This window comes from Rhineura floridana, chromosome 4 (genome assembly GCF_030035675.1).
Source record: "Rhineura floridana isolate rRhiFlo1 chromosome 4, rRhiFlo1.hap2, whole genome shotgun sequence".
NCBI lineage: Eukaryota > Metazoa > Chordata > Lepidosauria > Squamata > Rhineuridae > Rhineura > Rhineura floridana.
Genome location: NC_084483.1, coordinates 16,423,209 through 16,446,610, shown reverse-complemented (window position 1 = coordinate 16,446,610; position 23,402 = coordinate 16,423,209). Strand labels below are relative to the sequence as shown.

At 40.5% G+C, this 23,402-nt stretch overlaps 2 protein-coding genes across 3 annotated transcripts; one reads left to right on the top strand and one right to left on the bottom strand.

The window, feature by feature from the left end:
* Positions 1-273: 273 nt before the first annotated feature.
* Positions 274-10,488, bottom strand: THAP5 (THAP domain containing 5). Of its 2 annotated transcripts, none has more exons than XM_061622558.1 (3): positions 10,257-10,488; positions 4,945-5,137; positions 274-1,307 (listed from the first exon to the last, which is right to left on the bottom strand). In XM_061622558.1, the coding sequence occupies exons 1-3, from the start codon at positions 10,337-10,339 to the stop codon at positions 288-290; spliced, it is 1,296 nt and encodes a 431-aa protein (XP_061478542.1). In that variant the 5' UTR covers positions 10,340-10,488; the 3' UTR covers positions 274-287. The 2 variants fall into 2 exon arrangements, with proteins under 2 accessions (XP_061478542.1, XP_061478543.1); XM_061622559.1 differs by having other exon boundaries at positions 4,945-5,134; positions 10,257-10,487.
* Positions 10,489-10,514: 26 nt separating this feature from the next.
* DNAJB9 (DnaJ heat shock protein family (Hsp40) member B9) lies at positions 10,515-22,895 on the top strand. Its single transcript, XM_061622560.1, has 3 exons — positions 10,515-10,746; positions 20,899-21,125; positions 22,449-22,895. Exons 2-3 carry the CDS (start codon positions 20,909-20,911, stop codon positions 22,871-22,873), a joined length of 642 nt encoding a protein of 213 aa, XP_061478544.1. The 5' UTR covers positions 10,515-10,746; positions 20,899-20,908; the 3' UTR covers positions 22,874-22,895.
* Positions 22,896-23,402: the final 507 nt, after the last annotated feature.

Genomic DNA, 23,402 nt, shown 5'->3' with positions numbered 1-23,402 from the left:
TCAAACGCTCAGCCAATCATCCAGCATTCTACTGCTCATGTACTCCCCCCTCCTCTTTAACTCCACTTACCATACGTCTTCTATATAAACATCACTTACCATATTTACACTATAAGCAGGAACATCACAGTCCTCCTTTATGAGTAACCCGGCTATTGCACTTTACGGAACTAGAGTTTGATTAGAGCCATTAATTACATTAAATACTACCCTTAAAAATGAGTGAAGGAATCCCTCATATGTGATGTATACTGTAGCAATCAGGTGAAGCAATCAGTGTAAAAATTTTATTGTATCATAGTAACTTCAAATGTTGTAAAACAGTTTTCTACAATCTTGAGTTTTTCTTCAGAGAGCAGATTTTCCTGCTTCAGTTTTGCAATAAGTGCTTCTAAGGATTTGAGCCTGGTTAAGGTTTTTCTCTCCTGTACTTCTAAAAGTGCTATTTTGGAGTGCAGCTTCGTAATTTTTTGCCAGAGTTGTTCCCTATCAGAGTCTCGTCTACAGTATAAATGCTCAGTCTGTAGCACTTCGATGCCACTGTAACTGGTAATACACACAGACTTTTCAGTTTCTATGTTAACTAATTCCTGTTCTGCTGATATGAATGAACCCTCCAACAACATGGGACCTCTTGAACTCTCAGAAGGAACTATAATGGTGATAACAGACTCTTTATTACCATTGAACTGTTCTAAAGCTTGTGACACAGTGTGGAGCAACATTGAATTTTCATCAGTTTCTTGTACTTCCACTGAACAGCCTGCAGTGCGAGGATCCAGTTGATCAGATGGAAGGTCATTAATTGGTACAGTGATATTGTTAAATTCCAGAGATGAATCTAAGTGTTCCAGATGTGTAGTCTGCAAAACTGTGGCTTTAGTATCTGAGAGGCGCTCAAGACACGAATGAAGATCATGAACTGAAGTTTGCAAAATTGTGGTTGCGCTACTGAAAAGGTTATCTACAGAGTTATTAAAACTAAAATTTTCTGGGGAGTTAGTATTGCTCACTGCTGAATTCTGTACATCAGCTGGTACTAAGACAGGGCTCATTTGCTCCATATTTTGTCTAACATAGTTATTTGGATATGCAATGTCATCTTCAGCTTTTACTGTATTCTCAAGCAGTCCTTTATTTTCTGAAGACTTGCTTAAAGTTGTACAAATTGCTTTTCTATATAGGCTTTCTTCAATTATTATATTTTTCTTTGGTGAACAAAGTTTAAGAGATGTCGTTGCCTCACTTGTGTCCTTTTGTTTGACATCATCTATTTTCTCTTTTTTCTTCTGGGAAAATCCTTTTTCCTAAAGAGAAAACATTCCATTTGATTATGAAGTCAGTATGACACAGTGCATGGTGATTCCATTTCATATGGTGCCTTACAGCACAATCCTATACATGCTTTCTCAGATGTAAGTCCCACTGTGGTCAATGGAGGTTTACTCCCAAATATGGGAGCATAGGACTGCAGCCTAAAATACTGCTACTAATCCTGCTGTTTAAAATAAAATAGTGTGCAAGGATTACATTTATTTACAGTATCCATCTGCTATTGCAGTCCAACAAACCTCTTTAAAATTCTACCTTGAATTAAGTTAATGACTGACTTCAAAATGACACCAGCTTAACATATTTCTTTTTACTGATATTACATTCCAAAAGCAAAGTCTAACACAAAAACTACCTGAGTACACTGGACCCCCCATCCCCTCATAATGTTAACTTAAATTCCTCACTGGGCTATCAAGAAACCTGGAAGAGAAAACAAAACAAACTTAAAATGTATAGATTAAATACTTGGCCCATTGTACATAGTGGAAAGTCCTATGTACCCCAATAACCTAATAGGGTTGTTCTCCCTCCATCCAAATAACATTACAAATAAGAACAACACTGCAAGTTTGCACTACAAGAGTGTGAACTACGTCAAAATAAAGCCAACCTGGAGCAGAAAACTACCTAGAGTATCATTTATTATTGAGGTCAAGCAGACTTGTACTATGCTTTGTAAGGGGGGAGGCAGGGTTGTACACACAGGAATGAATAGAGGAAAAAATATAAACACACACAAAACTATCCCAGTGCTCTTGAAGTGGCATAACCACAAAGAAAATGAAATGTAAGATACAGGCAAAACGACAAGTTATTTTCTCTGTCCTATTTTGAGAAGGTGCTGAGGACAGAAAGTTAGCTTAGATGTCCAGTAGTTTCATTTTCTCATTCATTTCAATGGGATAAATTGGACCCTAACTACTTAACAAACTTTTTTTAAAAAAGAAAATTTCAAAATTGGAGGGACGGAGGAGTTGAAACACCATAGAGAACCTGGCCCCATACCTGTTGTGGAGTATGAAATAGTTCATGTTTACTTTAAAAGGTTTTACAAATACTTCAAACAGCTGCTGGAATCCACATGAACCACACTGACTTTGGAAGATTAGGCAATGGCAATCACTAACCTTTCCTCTGTAATGGACTGTTTTACACATTTGCTAGATGTTTTAGGCATCTGTCTTGGATTAGTTTATTTTAACTGCAAAACCCATTGGTGCAAAACACACATTTCAATAAAACAAATGTTAAATAAGGTTGGCTAAACTGGATCAAATCAAATCACAAACACTTTGCTTTTTAAAATTAACAACTTTCTGAATTAAGTTCTTAGATGTCTACTAATGTTTAAGGATTGAGACTTTACTGGACAAGACCAAGTATCACACTTACAAAAGAGAGAGGAAGTACTGCTTCTCGTTGATGACCCCACCCCTTGGGGTGGAGAATCTAAGTAATGTTTCTTCAGACAACCTTGAAGGGTGGAAGGGTTCAAATGGATGGAATCAGTCCTTAAGGTAGACTGGATCCAGGCTGTTTAGGAGTAACAGCACAAATCTTTCACAGAACCAATTTTGGCATTACGCAGAATGATTCTTGTTTATTATTATGTTAACTCAAAAGTAAGTCCCACTGTGTTCAATTAAACTTACTCCCTCCAGTAAGTGTGTGTAGGATTGCAGACCTAAGCTGGGAATGAGGTCCTCACTAATGCACAACATCAGGACTGAAGTCACAATAGGCATGACTGCCGCCTCCCATGCAATAGTTAGCAGGGCTGGGGCAGACAAGAGATGAGTATTGTCAGAAACACAGGAGTCATATTGAGATATCCTGACTGGTGTGTTTCCTGTCGAATGGCTATGAGCGTGTTCCTGGTGGAGGAATTGCTGGACTGGATGAACTTTTGGCCTGATCCATAAGGGCTCCTCTTATTTTCAGTTGTTATGAACTTATGTGTATGTAATGATCAATATGCTGGTGCCAGTGATGTCAGGTAGAAAGTTTTTCCCTATTCAAATATCTCAAGTCCCCTCCAGATGTCTTTTTTATTATGCATACATGATGATCTGTGGTCATGAAGATATCGGGGCAGTCATATGCGATCCCACTTTCAGTACTGTTTGAGCCTACAAAGATTCTGAGGCAGTCACACTACTTCATTTCCAGTCCATGTATATCCTATAACTGCCAGATGAAATCCTGTAACTTTTTTATTTTTGTTATTTTTGTTTCCTCTAAACAGCTACAATATGGTAGCATTGGGAAAGCATCACAATGCAAAGCAGAATAAATCCACTAACACACTATCATTGTGTCAAGAACATACAGTAGGGCCCCGCTTTACAGCGCTTCACTTTACAGCGTTCTGCTAATACAGTGGTTGTGAATTGTAGAAAGGACCCGCTTTACAGCGCTTATTCCGCTTTTACGGCGGTTTTTTGCCACCAGGTGCCATTTTGGTCAATGTAAGTCAGTGGGATCCACTTTACAGCGGAGGTCCGGAACGTAACCCGCTGTATGAGCGGGGCCCTACTTATTGCAGAATACACCTACAATAAAATACCAGTCTGGAGGAGCCCTCAGTTTAACCACTTTGAGCTACCGGGGGGAAAAAACAAAAAACTTTTCAGATATTTATATAGCATGGAAGATTAACATGCCATACTTTTGTTTACTGAAAGGAAATCAAACCATAATAAATCAGATCCCACTGATTTAGGGAAGCAGAAAAAACTTTTCCAGAAAACCCACATCACTGGTTGGTGTAAGGAGGGGCTCTGTGGAATCTTGCCATACACAGGCTCAGGCTGCATAGCCTTAAAGTAATGTCAGCAAGCCACAAATCCTCCTTTGCAGTTGTAAGCAGACACATGTCTCCATAGGTCACACACTTCACCAACCTGCTCTGCATCCTTCACAAGTGGCTTTGCCAGGTTGGAAAGTGCCCCTGAACTGTGAAAACACCTGTAATTCTGATCCTATTTCTTCATTTTACAGTATTTCTAGCCTACTCTTCATTGAATAATTTCAAACCCAGAGTAGGGAACAAAATAAGATAAAAAAAATACACAAAAGTTACATCATCATATAAATAGGCCCAGTAAACAAATTAAATTCTGTGAGAAGGCAGGTGAGCAAAATTACAACAAGAAAAAAAAAGTAAAACTTCCAGTTTAATGTAGATAAAACTAACATGGGATATTCAAATTGATTAAACAAATAAACAGATTTAGTAACCACTCCATTTATCATCTCGGGCAGCCCATTCCCTTCCCCTCTATCTCTCTCACAAAGAGGGCCTCACTCTGTACCAGCAGACTTTCAGTCTGTGACTTTTGAGCAACATATCACCTTTCACACACACATACCCCAACCCATTCAGGCTCTCACCCTGAGTGGTATGAATCATTGCCCACAAGATCCACAGTAAGAACCTCCCATCTCTTGTCCACAGAAGCAACAATGCAATTTTTTTTATATATACTTCTATTTCCTTTATTAACAACAACAAAAATTTATCTCAACAGAAATGCTTCCAGTACCACTGGGAGGAAAGAAGTGTAAATATCACATGCCTTGATTCTAATTTGCAATTTACTGTTTTACCTGATTAGCAGTTGATGAAAAAATAGTTGGCACTGCTGTTGTTTTCAAATATCGAATGCCCCATCGCACATCAAGAGAATCTGGTGTAAAATGGTCACTACAGAGAACCTGGTGCTTGCTGGGAGTCCAAGTGTCACGTTTCATATTCCGTAACCATTTCTCTAATCTTTCTTTATCATGAAGAGGAAATCTGCTTTAAAAGATTTGTACAAAAGCAGTACGTAAAGTACTGTAAAGTTATTGCCAACAACATTTTAGCCTTTCTGTGCAATAGGATCCATTTCACTTACTATTGGAGATCCTGAAAACTAGCAAGACTGAGGGCTCTGGATAAACTATATGATTTAGATAATTCAATGGTGTAACATCACAATTCGAAGTGTTGGTATTAACCCATAAATTCTTAAGTGGCTTGGGACTTGAGTATTGCAGGGACTGCCTTCTCCCACAAATCTGCTTCTTTGTTAAGATATAACATAGAGGCCCTTCTCTGGGTCCCACAACCAGCAGAGATGAGGCAGGTGCTGACCAGGGACAGGTAAAAGCCTTTAATTTCCCAGGCCTTTTAGATCTGTGAGTTCTATTCAACCAAGCCCTATTATACAGCCACGAGAGTAGCTGTATACTATAGCCAGCGGGGATTTTTCACATTCCGCAATGTTAAATTGAAAACACCCCCGTGCCATTCTGATGCTTCCCATAAGCTCATTTCAAAACAAAACCTTACATAACTTATAGTCCTGAACTCAGAAACGCTTGCTTAACAACCCTCTCAATTTTCATGGCAATACACAAAACAGTCAGAGAGAATAGACAGTTCAAAGTGTATAAGGAGAGAGAAAAACCTCAGAGCCCTTTTGGACTTTTTTCTCTGAGAGTTATAATCTGTTGAAATTCATTAAAAATCAGCCATTCACAGAGTACCTGTAATCCTAATACTGACGTTGCCCCATACTCTGACCTTCATCTGCTGCCGTTTAAAGGTTTAAAAAATGCCTGGCTGATTTTTAATTAATTTAATAAATTTTGGCTGGGACCCAATGATAACGCAGAGCATGCTCAGTAAGAACTGTCAGAGTTCTAAAAGCCTCACAGCTGCTGGCCTTGGCTAATCAGGGGGTCACACCCACACCAGACTTTGATTTCATGTGAGACAGTCATGGCTTCCCTCAAAGAATCCTGGGAAGTGTAGTTTGTGAAGGGTGCTAAGAGACTCCTATTCCCCTGAGAGAATGGTTAACAGTCAGCCACTCTGATTGAAGGTCTGTGAGAGGAACAGGGCGTCTCCTAGCAACTCTCAGCACCCTTCACTAACTACACTTCCCAGGATTCTTTGAGAGAAGCCATGACTGTCCAAAGTGAAATAAAGGCCTGGTGTGGATGTGGCCAGGGAAAGCTTTGGTTTAAATTTGGGTGGGAGGCTACATGTGTCTGCTGTAGAATAAAAAGGTGGGGGAAAGCCTGAAAAAGAATGATTCTGTTTACAATGTTTTCCTTTTGGAAAGGAAAGGGGTTTCCCCTCTGCCCAGTGCCCACCCACCCAATCTCCGCCCCTCCCCCTTCCTGCCCCTTCTCTGGGTCAGTGTTGGACTACGACCTGGGAGACCAGGGTTCGAATCCCCACACAGCCATGAAGCTGACTGGGTGACCTTGGGCAGGTCACTGCCTCTTAGCCTCAGAGGAAGGCAATGGTGAAATCACCTCTGAATACCGTCTACCATGAAAACCCTATTCAAAGGGTTGCAATAGGTGGGGATTGACTTGAAGGCAGTCCATTTCATTTTCAAACATGATTGCATAGAAATAAATCCCACTGAACTCAAAAAATATGGAAATGATCAAACCCACCCTCCCTTCTCCTTCCTCCTATCCCCTCCTCTTGCCCCTTCCCTCCCCCTTCCTTTGCCCCTCACTCCCTATCCCCTTCCAACCCCCTCTTTCCCCGTCCCCTTCCCCCTCCTCCCCTTCCTCCTCCCCATGGTCAGTTTTACCTATCTTAAACATGATTGCACGGAAGTAAATACCATTGAACTGTATAAGCATGCAAATGATGAAACCAGCCCTCCCCCCTTCCTTTGCCCCCCTCCAATACGCTCCTTCCCACTCCCCCTCCTCCTCCCCCATGGTCAGTGTTTCCTATCCTAACCAAGATTGCATAGGAGTAAATCCCATTGAAAATAAGCATGCAAATGATCGGACCTGCTTTTCCCCTCTCCTCTCCTCTCCCTTCCTCCTCCCCTGCCCACTCCAGCCCTCCCCCCCAGTCAGTTTTACCTATCTTAAGCATGACTGCACGGGAGTAAATCGCACTGAATTTAATAAACATGCAAATGATCAAACCTGTCCTCCTCCTCCTCCCCTCCCCATCCTCTGTGGTCAGTTTCACCTATCCTAAGCATGATTGCAGGGGAGTAAATCCCATTGAGCTCAATAAGCATGCAAATGATCCATCCATTCTCAGTAAACTTGGACAGGATCCCATTTCTTACCTCCCGGATTAAAAAGCAGGGAAATTCACTAATAGGCAAAAAAACTTTGCGGTTTAAGACCATACCTATAGCCCACAGCTATTCTATCAAACTTTAAAAAGCAGGGAAATTGGGCAGCTATAGTGAATGCACCAGGGGAGCAGGAGACCCGAACTCCTCTCTGAGATATTGGACTGCCCTACAGATTGGTCAAAATGCAAACACCATTTGGGTTGGTCTTTCACAGTCCAATCCACTTCTTGTGTAGCTTGGAAGAATTTGGTAACATGTGCCTCTGAGCATATGGTGAGTGGTGGCAACACCTGCAATCAGCCCAAATAATAGAAACAAGACATGTGCTGTGCTGATCTTGTTTTAGCAGGGAGGAAGCAAGTTGATATAGTTCAGATGGTCACTTTGAATATGTCTGATTTCCTTTGCAATTTTAGTGAAGTTTCCTATAGGAAATCATTTTCTTTTGTTTCTATTTCTGTGAATATATGAAGTACAGCAACTCTTTGCAAAATTTATACTAAAAAAACTCCAAACATAATTGTGGAATAATGGCACTGACTTCTGCAGAATAGTCTCCAGTGGACCTCAGGAGTGTCTCAATTTGCACAAGATAAAACAGTGGGAGGTGAAATATATTCTAGCAACATTCTGGGTGTGCTCTATGTTTTTAATTGACTGTGCCGCCCACCTTGCCTTAAATGAAGTGGTTTAAACATATCAGGCTGAAAATATGCATCCTTTTTTTTCCAACAGCTAGTCATTGCTGAAGTAGCAACATATTGGAATCAGTTTGCAGTTTCAGATTCAACTGTTAATGGACCCAAAATAGAAATAGACCATAACCTCCAGTTTGAAACAAAAAAGGCTATCTTCACCATCATATGACACTGACCAATAAAAAGGCTTTGAAATTAATAAAAATAAATTTGACACAGATTTCTGGGATGAATAATGAGGGAAATAAAATTTTCTAGTTTAGATTCTCTGTAGAAACATTAATAACACAGGAAAGAAGCAAAGTAAGAAGAACACCAGCAAACATACAAAAATATAATTCTCCATCTTTGGAGATGGCAAGTGTTACCACCACTCACCATATGCTCAGAGGCACATGTTACCAAATTCTTCCAAGCTACACAGGAAATGGATTGGACTGTGAAAGCCCAACCGAAATGCTATTTGCATTTTGACCATTTGTAGGGCAGTACAATATCTCAGAGAGGAGTTAGGTCTCCTACTCCCCTGGTGCATTCACTATAGCTGCCCAATTTCCCTGCTTTTTAAAGTTTGATAGAATAGCTGTGGGCTATAGGTATGTTCTTAAACTGCAAGGTTTTTTGCCTATTAGTGAATGTACAATAGATCAATTGGAAAATAATGACCCTTAATTACTCATATCTATTAACTTCAATGGATCTACTCTGAGTAGGAATAATTCAAATGTTATTCAGCTGTGCTGCTGCTCTTTTATTACATTCATGAGTTACAGTTTTTTATGCTTGTGTGGTAAGCCCAACTGTAAACTTAGTTCTGAAGAGGAGAATATCAAACACTTAACGAATAGCTCATGCAATTCAATATTTTATGCATGTGTGAGACTTTCCTTTTCCCCCAACTGAGTGCGACCAGGTTATATTGGCACACAGGACACTTTGGGACTGAAGTAAATGTAGAACTAAAAAAGCTACACGAAAATCATACATCTGCGAGTCCTCTCTTGTATTGTCATGAATATATTCTCACATAGATAGACTTGTCAGAGAGCAATTTGCTCATGTGGCCTTTTTACACAGCAACAGGTTCAGTACTCTAGGTCTTGATTAGCAAGCCCTGCCACTGTTTCACCAATTAGAGCTCTAATAGACTATGTTTCTTTGCTGGGTTGCACCTTGCTAATCAAAATTACAATGGAAACTCCATTCTTACTGGACAAAGCCAAAACAGTGACGGCTATTGGAGAGCTACAGACAAGATGAAGTATTTATTTTTGGAAAACTAACAATTTTTAGAATGGATAAGTGAATGGCACCTAGTAGTACAGAAAATGCACTTACTGTGCTCAGATGGTCTGCTTTTTATCACCCTGGACTCAACCCTTCCTGTCACAAAAATACCAGTTCAGTGGCCTAATCAAACTATACTGAATTCCTTTTGTCCCTTCTGCAAAAATATTCAATTATATGTCTATTAAAACGAATTTGTGTATCAACTGTAGGATTATAAAATTAAATTTATACTCCCACATGAAAGTCCACACTGTTGTGAATATCTCATAAAAAACAACAAAGCAGTTTTGTAATCCTATGCAATCCTACTTGGAGTAAGGTTCCACTGAATTCTGTCAGAATTTCTGTCAGATTTGTTGCCAAAAAAAAGCAGGCTGTATAATCCCATTTTTGAGTGTTTTGCTCTATAATCAGCTTCACACAGCTATCTAGTTATAGTTTACTAGTACCACGGCTTGTTCAACCTAATAGATAGGGCCTGGGGGATTTATGACCACTGGATATCATGTGCACACGTCAAAAACTTGTGCAAAGGATCTTTGTTTTCTGATGTGGGAGATGTATACAGCATAGATGGAGTTGCTTGGGCTCCTATCGCACTCCTTCACATTCATGCTATATAGACTTATGCACACTTCCCCTGGGATAAATCCCACTGCAGCGATAGGATCTCATACATCACCGTCCTAAGCATGCTCACCTGGAAGAAAAGCCCCCCCCCCGGCCATGAGTTCATAGCGCCTACTTCCCAGTAAATGTGAACTTAATTAAGGGGTCGGGGTGCAAAGACATCCCTTCAGCTTCCCTGGCCACGGCAACTCACGGGTAGAAGCTGAGCTTGCGCTGGTCTCGGGCGTTCTGTCCCGCTCGGTTCTTGCAACAGGTAGCTGCACAGTACCGAGGCATAGCAAGGCCTCCGCCACGGCCACCAACCCCCCCGTTCCCAGATGGCAGCTGAGTGATGACGCCTCCTACTTCTCACCCGTAGGCACAGAACCAACAGCGCGCACTTCCGCTTCCGGTAGTTTTGACTCTGCCTCGTAGCCGGAAGGGGCGCTGCGTTGGGCGGCATCAGTCAATCGCTTAGTCACTCTAACGGGGCAACAACAGCCTTCCACGTGCGCCAAAGCGGGAGGGCCGCGTGACGCCAGGCGGCCAATCGGAAAGCGCTTCGTGTAGGATCGTCGCCCTCCTTCTTCGCGCCGCTCCTGCGAGCCGACGTTATAAGGGAAGCCCCGCGAAAAAAGGAAGGGAGTGACCGGACGGACAGTTGGCCGGTGGCAGCCGCAAGTGTATGCGCCTGGGGGGAACAGGTGAGTAGAACGAGGATGACGACGTGGAGAGAAAAGAGCTTTAGGGCTGCTCCTTGAACCGGGTTGTGAGGAGGAGGAGATGGGTGACGGGGTGGGCTCCTTCCTTCTAGGATCAGCTCAGGTTGCGGTCAGAATGCCTAACAGCCAAACTTTCCCGCTTTCTACCCTCACAACAATCCTGTGAGGTAGATCAAGGTGAACGGTTGTGACTAGCCCAGGATCGGTTTCATGGCTCCGTGGACATTTGAACTGGAGTAGAGCTATGCATCAGCTACACCACAGTGGGGGGTTTTTTCCCTTGGAATTTTCTCCTTTCGATTCGGGGGAGAGGAGAAAAGCATGGTGCTGCAATTACTTAGTGGTGAGGAGGAAGTACTCTGCACATGCTTGGAAGTAGTTTCTTCTAGTATGCCACCGTGAAATCCAGGTGCAAATGAAGCTGGAGTGGGCTAGGTTGGGATATTAACTTTGTGGGGAGAACTTGTTTATGGTAAGGGAGAAAAACTGTCCTGGCCACGAGGGTAATAAGATAGTTAGTTTTTAATTTTGTTATGTCTTTGTATGTTGTAAGCCACCTTGATGTACTTATATGAGAAGTGTGCCTTATAAGCACTTTAATTAATAAAAAAGATACCAAGAAAAAAACTGGAGTGGATGGCTTTGGGAGGAAATGAGCTGTGCTCCAGCTGTGCAACAACTTAAGTGTAGGGTGTGTTTAAGTGCTTAAAATAGAGAGTGTGGTGTTCAAGACTGCTCTTTGCCTTGGATCTCCTACGTTCTCTGCTAATTATATCTGTATGAAGGTTGTCTTCAGCTATGAGTAAAAGGTCTTCAATATGCTTCAGTTCTTGATATCCAATACCTTCAACTATTGCTTGTGTTATGGCTTGCCTCATTTTCACTTTTCTGTTGTGCAGAAACTTTGTTAGCTACTACTAATAATTTTAAGAACATACACAGTGTGGGTGGTTGACCCCACCTGCATACCCATCATTGCCTACTAGGTTCTGCCCTGGTCCTACCCAGGTGGTATTATTATTTATTAGATTTGTTAATGGCTATCTCTCCAAAGATGTCTGACTTACAACACTGTTAAAAAGAAAAATGCACTTCCATAAAAAGCCAAAACAATGAAACAACAGCAACAGCAGCCCCCATACAGGCACAGAAAGCTTTGGCAGGTGCCTTGGGGCAGGAATGTCCCTGTACAGAGAAATGTGGCATGCACACGTGGTTATAAACAATTTATTTATTTATTATTTAATTTGTATCCCACCCTTCCTCCCAGCAGGAGCCCAGGGCGGCAAACAAAGTGCTAAAAACACTTTAAAATATCATAAAAACAGATCTTAAAATACATTAAAACAAAAGTGTTAAAAACATTTTTTAAAAAAAAGTTTAAAAAAGGGTTAAAAACATTATTAAAAACATATTAAGCAATTCTAACACAGACGCAGACTGGGATTTTTTGGGGGGGGATATCATGGTTTCCCTTGATAAAGTGGCTTCCTTTTGTTTTTAGTACAATAAAGTGAAAGAGGCAGGGAATGCTTTCCTGGAACTTCAGTTTCTGTATCATTCAATCTTTCACTTTCTGGTTTTTACATGTGAAAGTTGTATGAAATAAGTTCTTTCACAGAGTTACACTGACCTTGAAATTAGTCAAATGAATACTTCTGAAATCTTCACATCTCTCTAGGCTTTTAGAGTTCAAGGTAAAACTTAGAAACTTTGATATATAAAAGTGAGCTTTAGGGTATGCTTTTTGTTTTGTGACTATGGTATTGCATCCTATGACTAAATTGCTATTGATTTTATCAAGTGCAGCTTGAGCAGATTTGTTCTGAATTGGCTGCAATCACACTTGTCTGGAAGTAAGTATTGTTGACCTCAGTGGCTTACTTCTGAACAGATCAACACTTTTTATCCCATTGTTCAAACAAAGAAGCTCCCAGTGTGGCTTACAAGTGTCAGTGATGATATATCTCTGCCTTCTGACTTGCGGTCTAAAAAATTAAAATTAAATGGTGCACAGTAAGATCGTTAATGTGTACCTTTAGAGAACAGTGGTTTTGTAGTTACCGATAGGTAGTGGATTCAAAATGGTCTCAAGCCATGTAGTATTGAGAGTTATAGTGAGCTAACATGGTTTACTAATTAGTATGATGGACTAGAACTGGGATGACCCAGTTCAAATCCATACACCCCTAGGCTGTGGAACTCCCTTCCGAGTGAGGTGCGATCAGCTCCCTCCTTGCCGTCTTTCCAGCAACAAGTAAAGACTGTTTTATTTCAACGGGCATTTGGGATAGAGAATGACCAGGATTAAGTGTCATAGGTTTGGTGATTACATTATATGATTTTATTATTTTAAATTGTCCGCTGTTTTTAACCTATATTTTATGGTTTTAATTTTTCTCATAGTTTAATTCTTTTTTAATAATATACTCTGTATGTTTTAATGGTGTTGTTTTTAGTTGTAAGCCGCTCTGAGTCCTATTGGAAAAAGGGCGGGGTAGAAATAAAGTTTATTATTATTATTACTGTGCTATGACGCCCACTGCATAACTAGTTGTGACGTCATCTGCATGGCTACCCCTCTGGAATTTGTCACTCTGGAGTATTCATTGATGTCTAGAGGAATGACAGCCATAGTCCTATATGGACTGTTGCTCTGGAACAGCAGTGCTGAAGGAAGCAGTCTGGCCTCGGCCACCAGCCAGTGGTCTGTGGTCTACTGAGTTGTGTGTGCACGTATGCGTACTTAAAGGGCTTCCCACTTGTCCAGATCAGGTGGTTCTACTGAGATAATGTGATTTCAAGAATTGGTACTTGAATTTGCTTTCCTCTTCCCTCCCCATTCTTTTGTCCTTTTGTATGATGTCTACTACATTGTGAGTCTCTGGGCAAGGACTACCATATCTTTTAATGTCTGTACAGTGCTTAGAAAATGATAGGCACTACCTCAGCTCAGGGTGCTTGTGAGGATAAAGGGAGAGGGGAGTTCCTTGGAAGAAAGGCTTGCTATAAGTGTAAGCAATAAACAAGTAGTAACAAATGTTGCCCCATGTGAACATAAAGGTGCATGCTTCACCACCAGCCACAAATGTGTGAACTGGGCCTTACTGACTAATGCAACACTCCAGTTCTGTACCTATTATCCTTGGAGTAAGTGCCACTGAACTCTGGGACTTATTTCTGAGAAGACATATATAGGATCATGCTGCGATACTATCATTTTTACAGACAATCCTTTGCACGTTTGTTTGGAAGGGAGTCCCATTGTGTTGCTGGCATTTACTCTGAGAAATATTTGCAGCCTAACACTCTTAATTTTATTTTTATTTATGCAAACATATCTTCCAGCCTTAACAAGGGCTACTTATGACAATCAAGTCTAAACAGAGACCACTGAAAGCCAAAGTAAAAGAGTTAAAATAAAAACCATAATTAGTGAGTTTGTTGTTATGTGCCTTCAAGTCAAGGCACATAACAACAACAAGCCTTCAAGTCAATTATGACTTATGGCGACCTTATGAATCTGCAACCTCCAATAGCACCTGTTATAAACCACCCTGTTCAGATCTTGTAAGTTCAGGTCTGTGGCTTCCTTTATGGAATCAATCCACCTCTTGTTTGGCCTTCCTCTTTTTCTACTCCCTTCTGTTTTTCCCAGCATTATGGTCTTTTCTAGTGAATCATGTCTTCTCATGATGTGTCCAAAGTATGATAACCTCAGTTTCATCATTTTAGTTTCTAGTGATAGTTCTGGTTTAATTTATACCAGCTCCTAATTATTTGTCTTTTTCACTGTCCATGGTGCCTCCAACACCACATTTCAAATGAGTTGATTTTATCTGCTTTTTTCACTGTCCAACTTTCACATCCATACATAGAGATTGGGAATACCATGGTCTGAATGATCCTGACTTAAGTGTTCAGTGATACATCTTTGCATTTAAGGACCTTTTCTAGTTCTCTCATAGCGGCCCTCCCCAGTCCTAGCCTTCTTCTGATTTCTTGACTATTGTCTCCCTTTTGGTTAATGACAGTGCCAAGGTATTGATAATCCTTGACACGTTCAATGTCCTCATTGTCAGCTTTGGAAAATGGAAATGGACTGCCTTCAAGTCGATCCCGACTTATGGTGACCCTATGAATAGGGATTTCATGGTAAGCGATATTCAGAAGGGGGTTTACTATTGCCTCCCTCTGAGGCTAGTCCTCCCCAGCTGGCTAGGATCTGCTCAGCTTGCCACAGCTGCACAAGCCAGCCCCTTCCTTCTCCATAACTGCCGGCTGGGGGGCAACTAGGCTCCTTGGAACTACCATGGCTGCACAGTTGGCAGGGCACGTAACCCCTGAGCTGCTCACTGTGGGGTGATCTTTAGCTGGCCCTTGACACCAAGGGACACGAGTAGGGATTTGAACTCACAGACTCTGGACTCCTAGCCAGGCTCTCATCCCCACTGTGCTACACCAGCTCTGTTGTCAACTTTAAAGTTACATAAATCTTCTGTGGTCATTACTTTAGTCTTCTTGATGTTCAGCTGTAGTCCTGCTTTTGTACTTTCCTCTTTAACTTTGATTGGCATTCATTTCAAATCACTGGTTTCTGCTAGTAGTATGGTATCATCTGCATATCTTAAATTATTGATATTTCTCCCTCCAATTTTAGCACCTCCATCTTCGTCCAGTCCTCCTTTCCTTATATGATATGTTCTGCATATAGATTAAACAAATAGGGTGATAAAATACACCCCTGTCTTGCACCCCTTCTCATGGGGAACCAGTCAGTTTTTCCATATTCTGTCCTTACAGTAGCCTCTTGTCCAGAGTATAGGTTGTGTATCAGGACAATCAGATGCTGTGGCACCCCCATTTCTTTTAAAGCATTCCATAGTTTTTCATGATCTTATTTTATTTCTAGTCTTCTTTTACTTTGTTTATATAATGTTTTATATTGTTTGCGCAATACACACTTGCTGTATTTTAAATATTGTGGTTTTATTATGTTGTACACCGCCCTGGGAGCTGCTAGCTATAGGGCGGTTTAGAAATGCAACTAAATAAATAAATAAAATAAATGATCTACACAGTCAAAGGCTTTCCTGTAATGTATAAAGCACGGGGTGATTTCCTTCTGAAATTCCCTAGTCCATTCCATTATCCAGTGTATGCTTGCGATATGATTTCTGGTACCTCTTCTCTTTCTAAATCCAGCTTGGACTTCTGGCACTTCTCGCTCCATATATGGTAAGTTTAAAGTGTACTAAAAGCCTGGCAGGCTAAAACTGGGCCTGATTCTAGACTGGAAAGTATCTAAATCGGTTCTCTCCAAGAAAGCCTGTAGTTGAGTTGTTATCATTTGCTAAGGTGTTACTCAACTGTAAATTAGAGATTATCTCTGCCTTCTGGTTTACAGTCTGTCAAGGAAACAGGACTTCTCCAGATGTTGTGGCTAAAGTCACTAGCTGCTAGATTTCTGTGAAATGCACATCTGCAAGTCTAACCAGATTCTTTGTTCTGTTCAGTGATGGATGCATATGGGTTGCTCCAAACAATCACTCTGTAGTAATTCTGTTGATATCTTTTAAGGGCTGGTTGGAGTGTTGAAATTACTTGGAATAGGGCCTATTTCTGTGAGTAAAATAATATGAATAGGTTTCTTATTAAAAAAAAAGTAAGTTCATAATTTTATGATTCTTCTGGGCCATATTATTTGAAATTTATCAGAATCTCCCCTTGGAATTAGTCTTGCTAAGGTACAAAACAATGCTGTGGTTTTTGAATGAGGGTTTAGACGTTCCTTTGGGGGTAATTTGTCGGGGGGGGCATGACACAGAGCTAATGGTGGATGGAGCCAGAGAAAAAAGTGTTCTGGATTAACTAATTCAGAATAAAGGCAACTCAGCTTCATTTTTCACTGTGACTAAGTGAAGAATCCCCAATCTTGTGCTGGTCTACTGAGAAATAAGCCCTGTTGGGTTTGACGGAACAGCTCAAATAAGCATATAGAGTTGGGTTTTTAAGTATAGAATTGCTACTGTTAGGAAAGCAAGTGAAAGTAATTCTTTTCCGACTTTACTCTGCTGAGAAAGCTAGGCAGAAAACTTATTTCCCCCCCAAGCTATGTGACCAAGAAAAACGATTTTTAAAAAGCCACATCAATTTATTTTATCAAATAAAAGAGTGATGCTTCTAAGTGTTCTGAAACTACATAGAAAGAGAAGAAGCACTTTAAAATGCTAAAGAAAATCAGGAGGAAACTAATAGCAAGAAAGGAACTCTGATGGGCTGGAAGAATGGGACAGCTTCAGGAGATGGTGGGGGCTGTAAGTTACTCTCCTGTGCTCTAAAGCATGGTTTAAATTATTGGGCATAAGCTGCAATGAGGCCAGGACTTACATCCTCCCCATTCCTCATAGGTATATGATAAGGGCAGAGGGAAAGCATCTGCTTTGACTTTTATATTTATTTATTTAATATTTATCCCACCCTTCCTCTCAAAGCAGCCCGTGGTGGCAAAGAGTTAAAATGTCTAACATTTAAAATGTTCAAACAGTACATTTTAATATTAAAAACACATATTTAAAACATCTAAAACGTTTAAAAGGAATCACATATTCAGTAATTAATTTCATGGTTGCCATGGTTACTATCTCTCCGCTATCAAATGCCTGGGTAAATGAGAATGTTTTTTAAATTTCTCCTGAAAATCAATAAGAGTGCATCTCACCAGGGAGGGGTGTTCCACAACAGGGAACCACCACTGCAAAGTCCCTGTCAAGAGTCAACTCCAACTGGACAGCAGCGAAAGTTGGCACCACCATCAGGACCTCCCCTGCTGATCGTAAGCCCCAAGATGGTTGATATTGGGTGAATTGCTCCTTTAGGTACTTGGGTCCCAAGTAATTTAGGACTTTGTATGCTGGCACTAACACTTTGAATTGGGCTTGGTAGCTCACTGGCAGCCACTGCAGAGTTTTCAGGACCAGTGACACATGTTTCCATTTGGCTGCCCTGCTTACCAAACTAGCAGCTGCATTCTGCACTAGCTGCAACCTCCAGACCATCTTCAAGGGCAGCCCCATGTAGAGAGTATTACAGTAGTCCAAGCAGGAGGTCATTGGAGCATGGACAACTGAGGCCAGCCTATCCCAATCCAAGAACTGTAGGTAGTGAACCAGCATAAACTGGGCATAAGCACACCTGGCCACAGAAATGACTTGAAACTCCAGTGACAAGCAGGAATCCAGGACTACTCCCAGATTGTTAACCTGTTCTGGAGGGGAGGGTATACAAACTCTCCCAGGTTAGGTCATATAATTAATTTTTGTACAAGGGAACCACCCATCCACAACACCTCTGTATAATCGAGATTCAGGCCCCATCAGCCCTTCACCACTTTCTGTCACTGATCCAACAACTTCACAGCCTCTCCTGATTCAGGTGGAGTGGAGAAATAGAGCTGCATGGCATCAGCATACTGATGGGTAAAAGGTAAAGTTACTGCCTTCAAGTTGATTCCGACTTATGGCAACCCTTTGAATAGGGTTTTCATGAGGCTGAGAGGCAGTGACTGGCCCAAGGTCACCCAGTGAGCTTCATGGCTATGTGGGGATTCAAACCCTGGTCTCCCAGGTCGTAGTCCAACACCTTAACCCTGATGGGACCAAGCTCCAAATCCCTGGATGACAGCTGCCAATGGTTTCAGATTAAGTAGCGTAAGAGATATAATAGACGCTTGTTAGTCCCCACAAGTCAAAAACTGTGCTATGTACAAATACAGGGAACTGTGGCTTAGTCTAACCCTAGTTAAACCTTGGTTTGATATCCTTTAGCTAATTAATGTTAGATTAAACCACAGTTCTTAAAAGTTTGTAGTTGGTGGTCTGGTGCACAGTAAGCCAAACTATGGCTTATTGGGACTGTGTGAACGTGCAGAGTCCCAGAGAGAAACTTGCAGTGGCTTTGCTCTTCCCCCAGTCTTCTGTTAATCTTGCGCTGAAATCTGGATTTATGGTTAACCTCTTTCTTCACTAATCCTGTATTGTAATGAAGGCACATCTGTGCGGTCCCAGTAAGCCATAGTCTGGTTTACCATGTCACAAGAACCAGGCCATTGTGGTTTAGTCAGAAGTCAAGAAATCCCCGTCCTGCATCCGGTCTCCACACACACACGCGCACGCGCGAACGAAGAGGCTTTGCACAACTTGTTCACAATAATCTAAAATCATGGTGTAGATTGTCTCAACTGGGCCACTATATTTTTTCAAGACTTGTAGAATCATTGCAATTGTCATCTTCATTTCTCTATTGAACAGTAGCACAATTTACAGTTTTGAAAACAAAGAACAAACTTTTGAATAGAGCAGTCTGTTTCAAGCTATAGTCCTTTCTGTGTAGAGAGGTTTGTCCTTAAACGACCCTAGAGGACTCTGGTAGAAAGAAGGGAGGGGTGAGAGGAAAATGGAGGAAGGAGAGATTGAAAGAAGAGGGAAAAGATGTAAGAGTGCAGATAAAGAAACAACTTGTTTGTGTCCAAGTCTTGTCTACTGTGTCTCCTTACCAGGAATAAGATACAAAACAGGCATGTATAGACATGTATGGTAATTTGCATATGTATCAAAAAGGTATTAGTATACACATTGAAGTTGTAATTACCCATGTTACGATGTGATAAATATCAGCACAAGTGTTGACAATTGAACAGAAAAGTTGTACTGGGAATTGGCAGTTATGAAGAGCAGATAGTTCATTTCTGGGTTCAAGGTGGCTTATAGTTGTTTCATGAGCACCGATCTTTATTCCCAAATGGCTTGCAATAGGTATTACATTTTGATGGCTTGAGGAAACACAGGCAAACTAGAAATAATAATCTGTTTCTACCCGCTATCACTGTTATTCACCTTACCCTAAAATTAAGAAAAAGCTTTCACTTTTTTCTGTTCATCATCACCTCTCAATTTATACCACAAATACACAGCTCAAAGGGGAAAAATAAAAATAAAATTAAGCAAAAACCCTAGAACTGCTTCCATTTCTGTACTTTTAAAAAAAAGATGCATTTAGTCCTTAACTATCCTATCATGAAAAAGGAAGGGCTCAGTCCTGACTGAAGAAGAAGGTGGAGAATAGTGATAAAAGCACTTGGTCTCAGTTGCTTTTTTGGGGGGGCAGTATTTTTTTACAATGAAGTAGTAGCTTGATTGTTGCACCATTTCCAGTAAAATAGCCCAGACTTTATTTACTCACGGCTTCTGACATTTCTAAAAATGTATCAAGGTAAACCCAGGTGCCTTCAGCTTACAGAACAGGTACAGGGTTTAAGAGATGTACATTTGCCCTGTCTCTAGTGATTTCAGTTCTTAAGAATGGGTTAGCATGCATCTTAGGTGTACGTGATATGTATATATTTATAATCCATATTTCTGCACATATGGACACACAAGGAGACATCATGAACTGCAAACCATAAGGTCACCTGATGTTTCCTTACAGCAGCTATTTCTGAAATTTTGATATCTGTAAAAGCAGATACATTTTTTGTGGGGATGGAAAGATAAGCCCCCTACATGGAATAATTTAGCATTGCCCTCATTCATCTTGCTTTGGTGCTTGTCAGGTATTGTAGACCTTTATAAAGAGAAATGTAGCTATGATCCAACCAAAGTGAAATACTTTGCTACCATTGTAATCGATAAAAGAGTTTTCTAAGCATGTGGTTGGATGTTTAATGAATATTTAGACATCAAAACTGTAAACATAAACTGCACAATTAAAAACATTTTAGATGGTATTTGGTGTTGTAGACTCATTGCAATGAATAGACTTGATTTCGGTGGGTCTATTCTGAATATGACTTAGGTAGACATCACATTTAGTTCTGCAAAGGGGTTTTGTTAAATCAAAAAAGGTCAAGCCTTTAGAAGCTGGAGGTGCATATAAATTGTTCTGAAGGAATGTTAAGGATGTTTGTGGTGAAAGAAAATATGTTAGCTGCAGGTTCCCAAATCTTGTGAACTGTTATGAGCCTGAGAAATTAATAGAAAAGTAAAAGTACAGCCTAGAAATTATTGTTTATTTTTAAAAAAAAGGAATGTAAAGTGGATAGTGAGGCCGAAGAATAACTGTTGTTTTTCCCCACAGGAGCCTTACAATGGCTAGTACACAGGCTGTCTTCATATTTGTACTCTGCATTTTAATGATAACAGAATTAATCCTGGCTGCAGAGAGTTATTATGACATCCTAGGTGTTCCCAAGAATGCATCTGATCGTCAAATCAAGAAGGCATTTCACAAACTAGCAATGAAATATCACCCAGACAAAAATAAGGGTCCTGGAGCAGAAGCAAAATTCAGGGAAATTGCAGAAGGTAAGTAGAGCCCTGTTACATTTTATTAAATATTGATTGACATATTTCTGGATCTCCATCCTGCAAGGACAGGAATAGGGCTAGATATATTAGTTTGAATGTAAATAAATCATTGCAGCCCCCAGAGCAGATTTCAGGGAGTGGGTTGTGCGGGGAGAGGAGAGGGAGGGGGAATGCCATTGCATTCTCAGATGTCGTTCTGCATGTGCAATGCTTTAATGGGATACAAACGATTAATCTTGCTTTGCAAAGAAGCCTTGTTTTTCAGATAGCAGTAACCCTTGGCTACTTGTGTAGGGATCTGTATACTTCTACTATTGGAGCTCAGGAGGAACTAGTACTAGATGAACATGAATCTTAATTCTGTACTCCAAGGAATAAAGAGTAATTTTCCGATAACGTTCCTTCAGTCATCTTTGGAAACTGTTGTGCACATACACACCTTTATTTTAAATGTTTCTACTCTGCCTTTTAGGACAGTGTGCTCACAAGGTGATTTCCAGCAATAGATAAAAACAGTCACAATAGAAATACGAATCTCAGCACTAGGTAAAAAAAAACTATCTTTGGCTAGCATGAGAGAGATCAAACCAGGGAGACTTTAACATCAATACCCAGAGAGATTTAAAAATGCTTCTTTTTAAAAAAAATTAATATGTCCATCCTGGAAACACAATTTGCAAGTGGACTTTATTTTTAGTAGTTGTTGTAGAGCACTTAAGGAGACTTTGTTATGGGCCCTGTATCTTGGCTGTATCTTTTCAGTGCAACTCTGTGCATGTCTCCTTAGAAGTAAGCCCCATTGAGTTTAGTAATACTTACTCCCAGGTAAGAGCATATAGGATTGTTGCCTAAGTCAACTTTCTTGGCTGAGGTGACTTTTCATAAGAATTCTAAATTCAGAAAAGCAAGTAACTGATCTGGAAGGGCCATAGCTCAGTGACAGAGCACATACATACATTGTATGCAAAAAGTCTTGGGTTCCATCCCTGGGTAAGGCTAAGCAAGCCTCCGCCTGGAACCCTGGAGAGCTGCTGCTAGCCAGTGTACTGAGCTGAACGGGTCAATGATCTGACTTGGTACAAAGTACCTCCCTGTGTTCTATCTGTGTGGCCTAGTTTTAACAGTGACACGTTTGTTCTTCAGCATCTTGAATGCACAGAATTTCCTGAGTCCTTTTCTGTGAGAGCCTTGAAACTGAAAGGGCAAGAAGCTTAATATGTAATGCATGCCGAGTACGTTGTCTTCTGCTTAGCTAAAACCGTTCCCTCTCAACGTGTGTTAACATAAGATTTAAAAGTATTTCTTGTGTTGCTTTTACAGCATATGAGACATTGTCAGATGAAAACAGACGTAGGGAATATGACCAATTTGGACGAAGAAGCAACGGAAACGCTTTCCAGCAGCCTTTTAACTTCAATTTTGATGACTTGTTTAAAGACTTTGACTTCTTTGGCGAAAACCACAATGCACAGTCAAAGAAACATTTTGAAAATCATTTTCAGAATCAACAGCAGGCTCACAGCAGGCAAAGACGTTCTTTCCCAGAATTTTCCTTTGGAGGGGGACTGTTTGATGACATGTTTGAAGATATGGAAAAGATGTTTTCATTTAATGGGTTTGACAACACACACCGGCAGACGATGCAAACTGAAAACAAATTCCATGGATCTAGTAAGCACTGTAGAACTGTCACTCAGCGTCGAGGAAACATGGTTACTACATTCACAGACTGTTCTGGACAATAAAACTTGGCAGTTTCTTTTCTTCTGTCCTGCCTTTAACTGCGTTTTCTTTCTATCCTTTGCTGCTAAACACAGAGGTTCTTCTGTGAACTGTGTGAGATTATCGTTTAATCAGAGTACTTTAACTGCTGAAAATAAGCTGTAGCTAAACTGATAACTATCACCAGAACTGCAACAAACCAAGATGGGATAACATTGACTTTATTCCATTGGTTACTTAGAATGTGCGTGTGGGGAGGAAATCTCCATATGGCAGTGTTAGATTTTATTTGTAATAACATAGAAGCAGGTTAACAGATTACCTCACTATTACATGTATACTTTATGCTTGGCTAAGTGCCGGGTTAGTGATACATTAGACATTATTATTGTCAGATTCCTATTTCTATAAAGTGTTATTGAGTGCTTGTATGATTTTAGTTAGCACAGTTTACTTACTGTAAACCTGAATTGTTTGGTAGTGACTTAAAAATACCATAAAGCATGACATTTGATTCTGTTTTGATTGTTTAGCAAAATTGACCACACAACT

Coding starts and splice junctions, on each gene's coding strand:
- THAP5 (XM_061622558.1), bottom strand. CDS start 10,339: ATGCCTCGGTACTGTGCAGCTACCTGTTGCAAGAACCGAGCGGGACAG. Junction 5,138..10,256: donor CGCAAGCTCAGCTTCTACCC/GTGAGTTGCCGT, acceptor AATCTTTTAAAG/CAGATTTCCTCTTCATGATA. Junction 1,308..4,944: donor TTTCATCAACTGCTAATCAG/GTAAAACAGTAA, acceptor TTTTCTCTTTAG/GAAAAAGGATTTTCCCAGAA.
- DNAJB9 (XM_061622560.1), top strand. CDS start 20,909: ATGGCTAGTACACAGGCTGTCTTCATATTTGTACTCTGCATTTTAATG. Junction 21,126..22,448: donor ATTCAGGGAAATTGCAGAAG/GTAAGTAGAGCC, acceptor TTGCTTTTACAG/CATATGAGACATTGTCAGAT.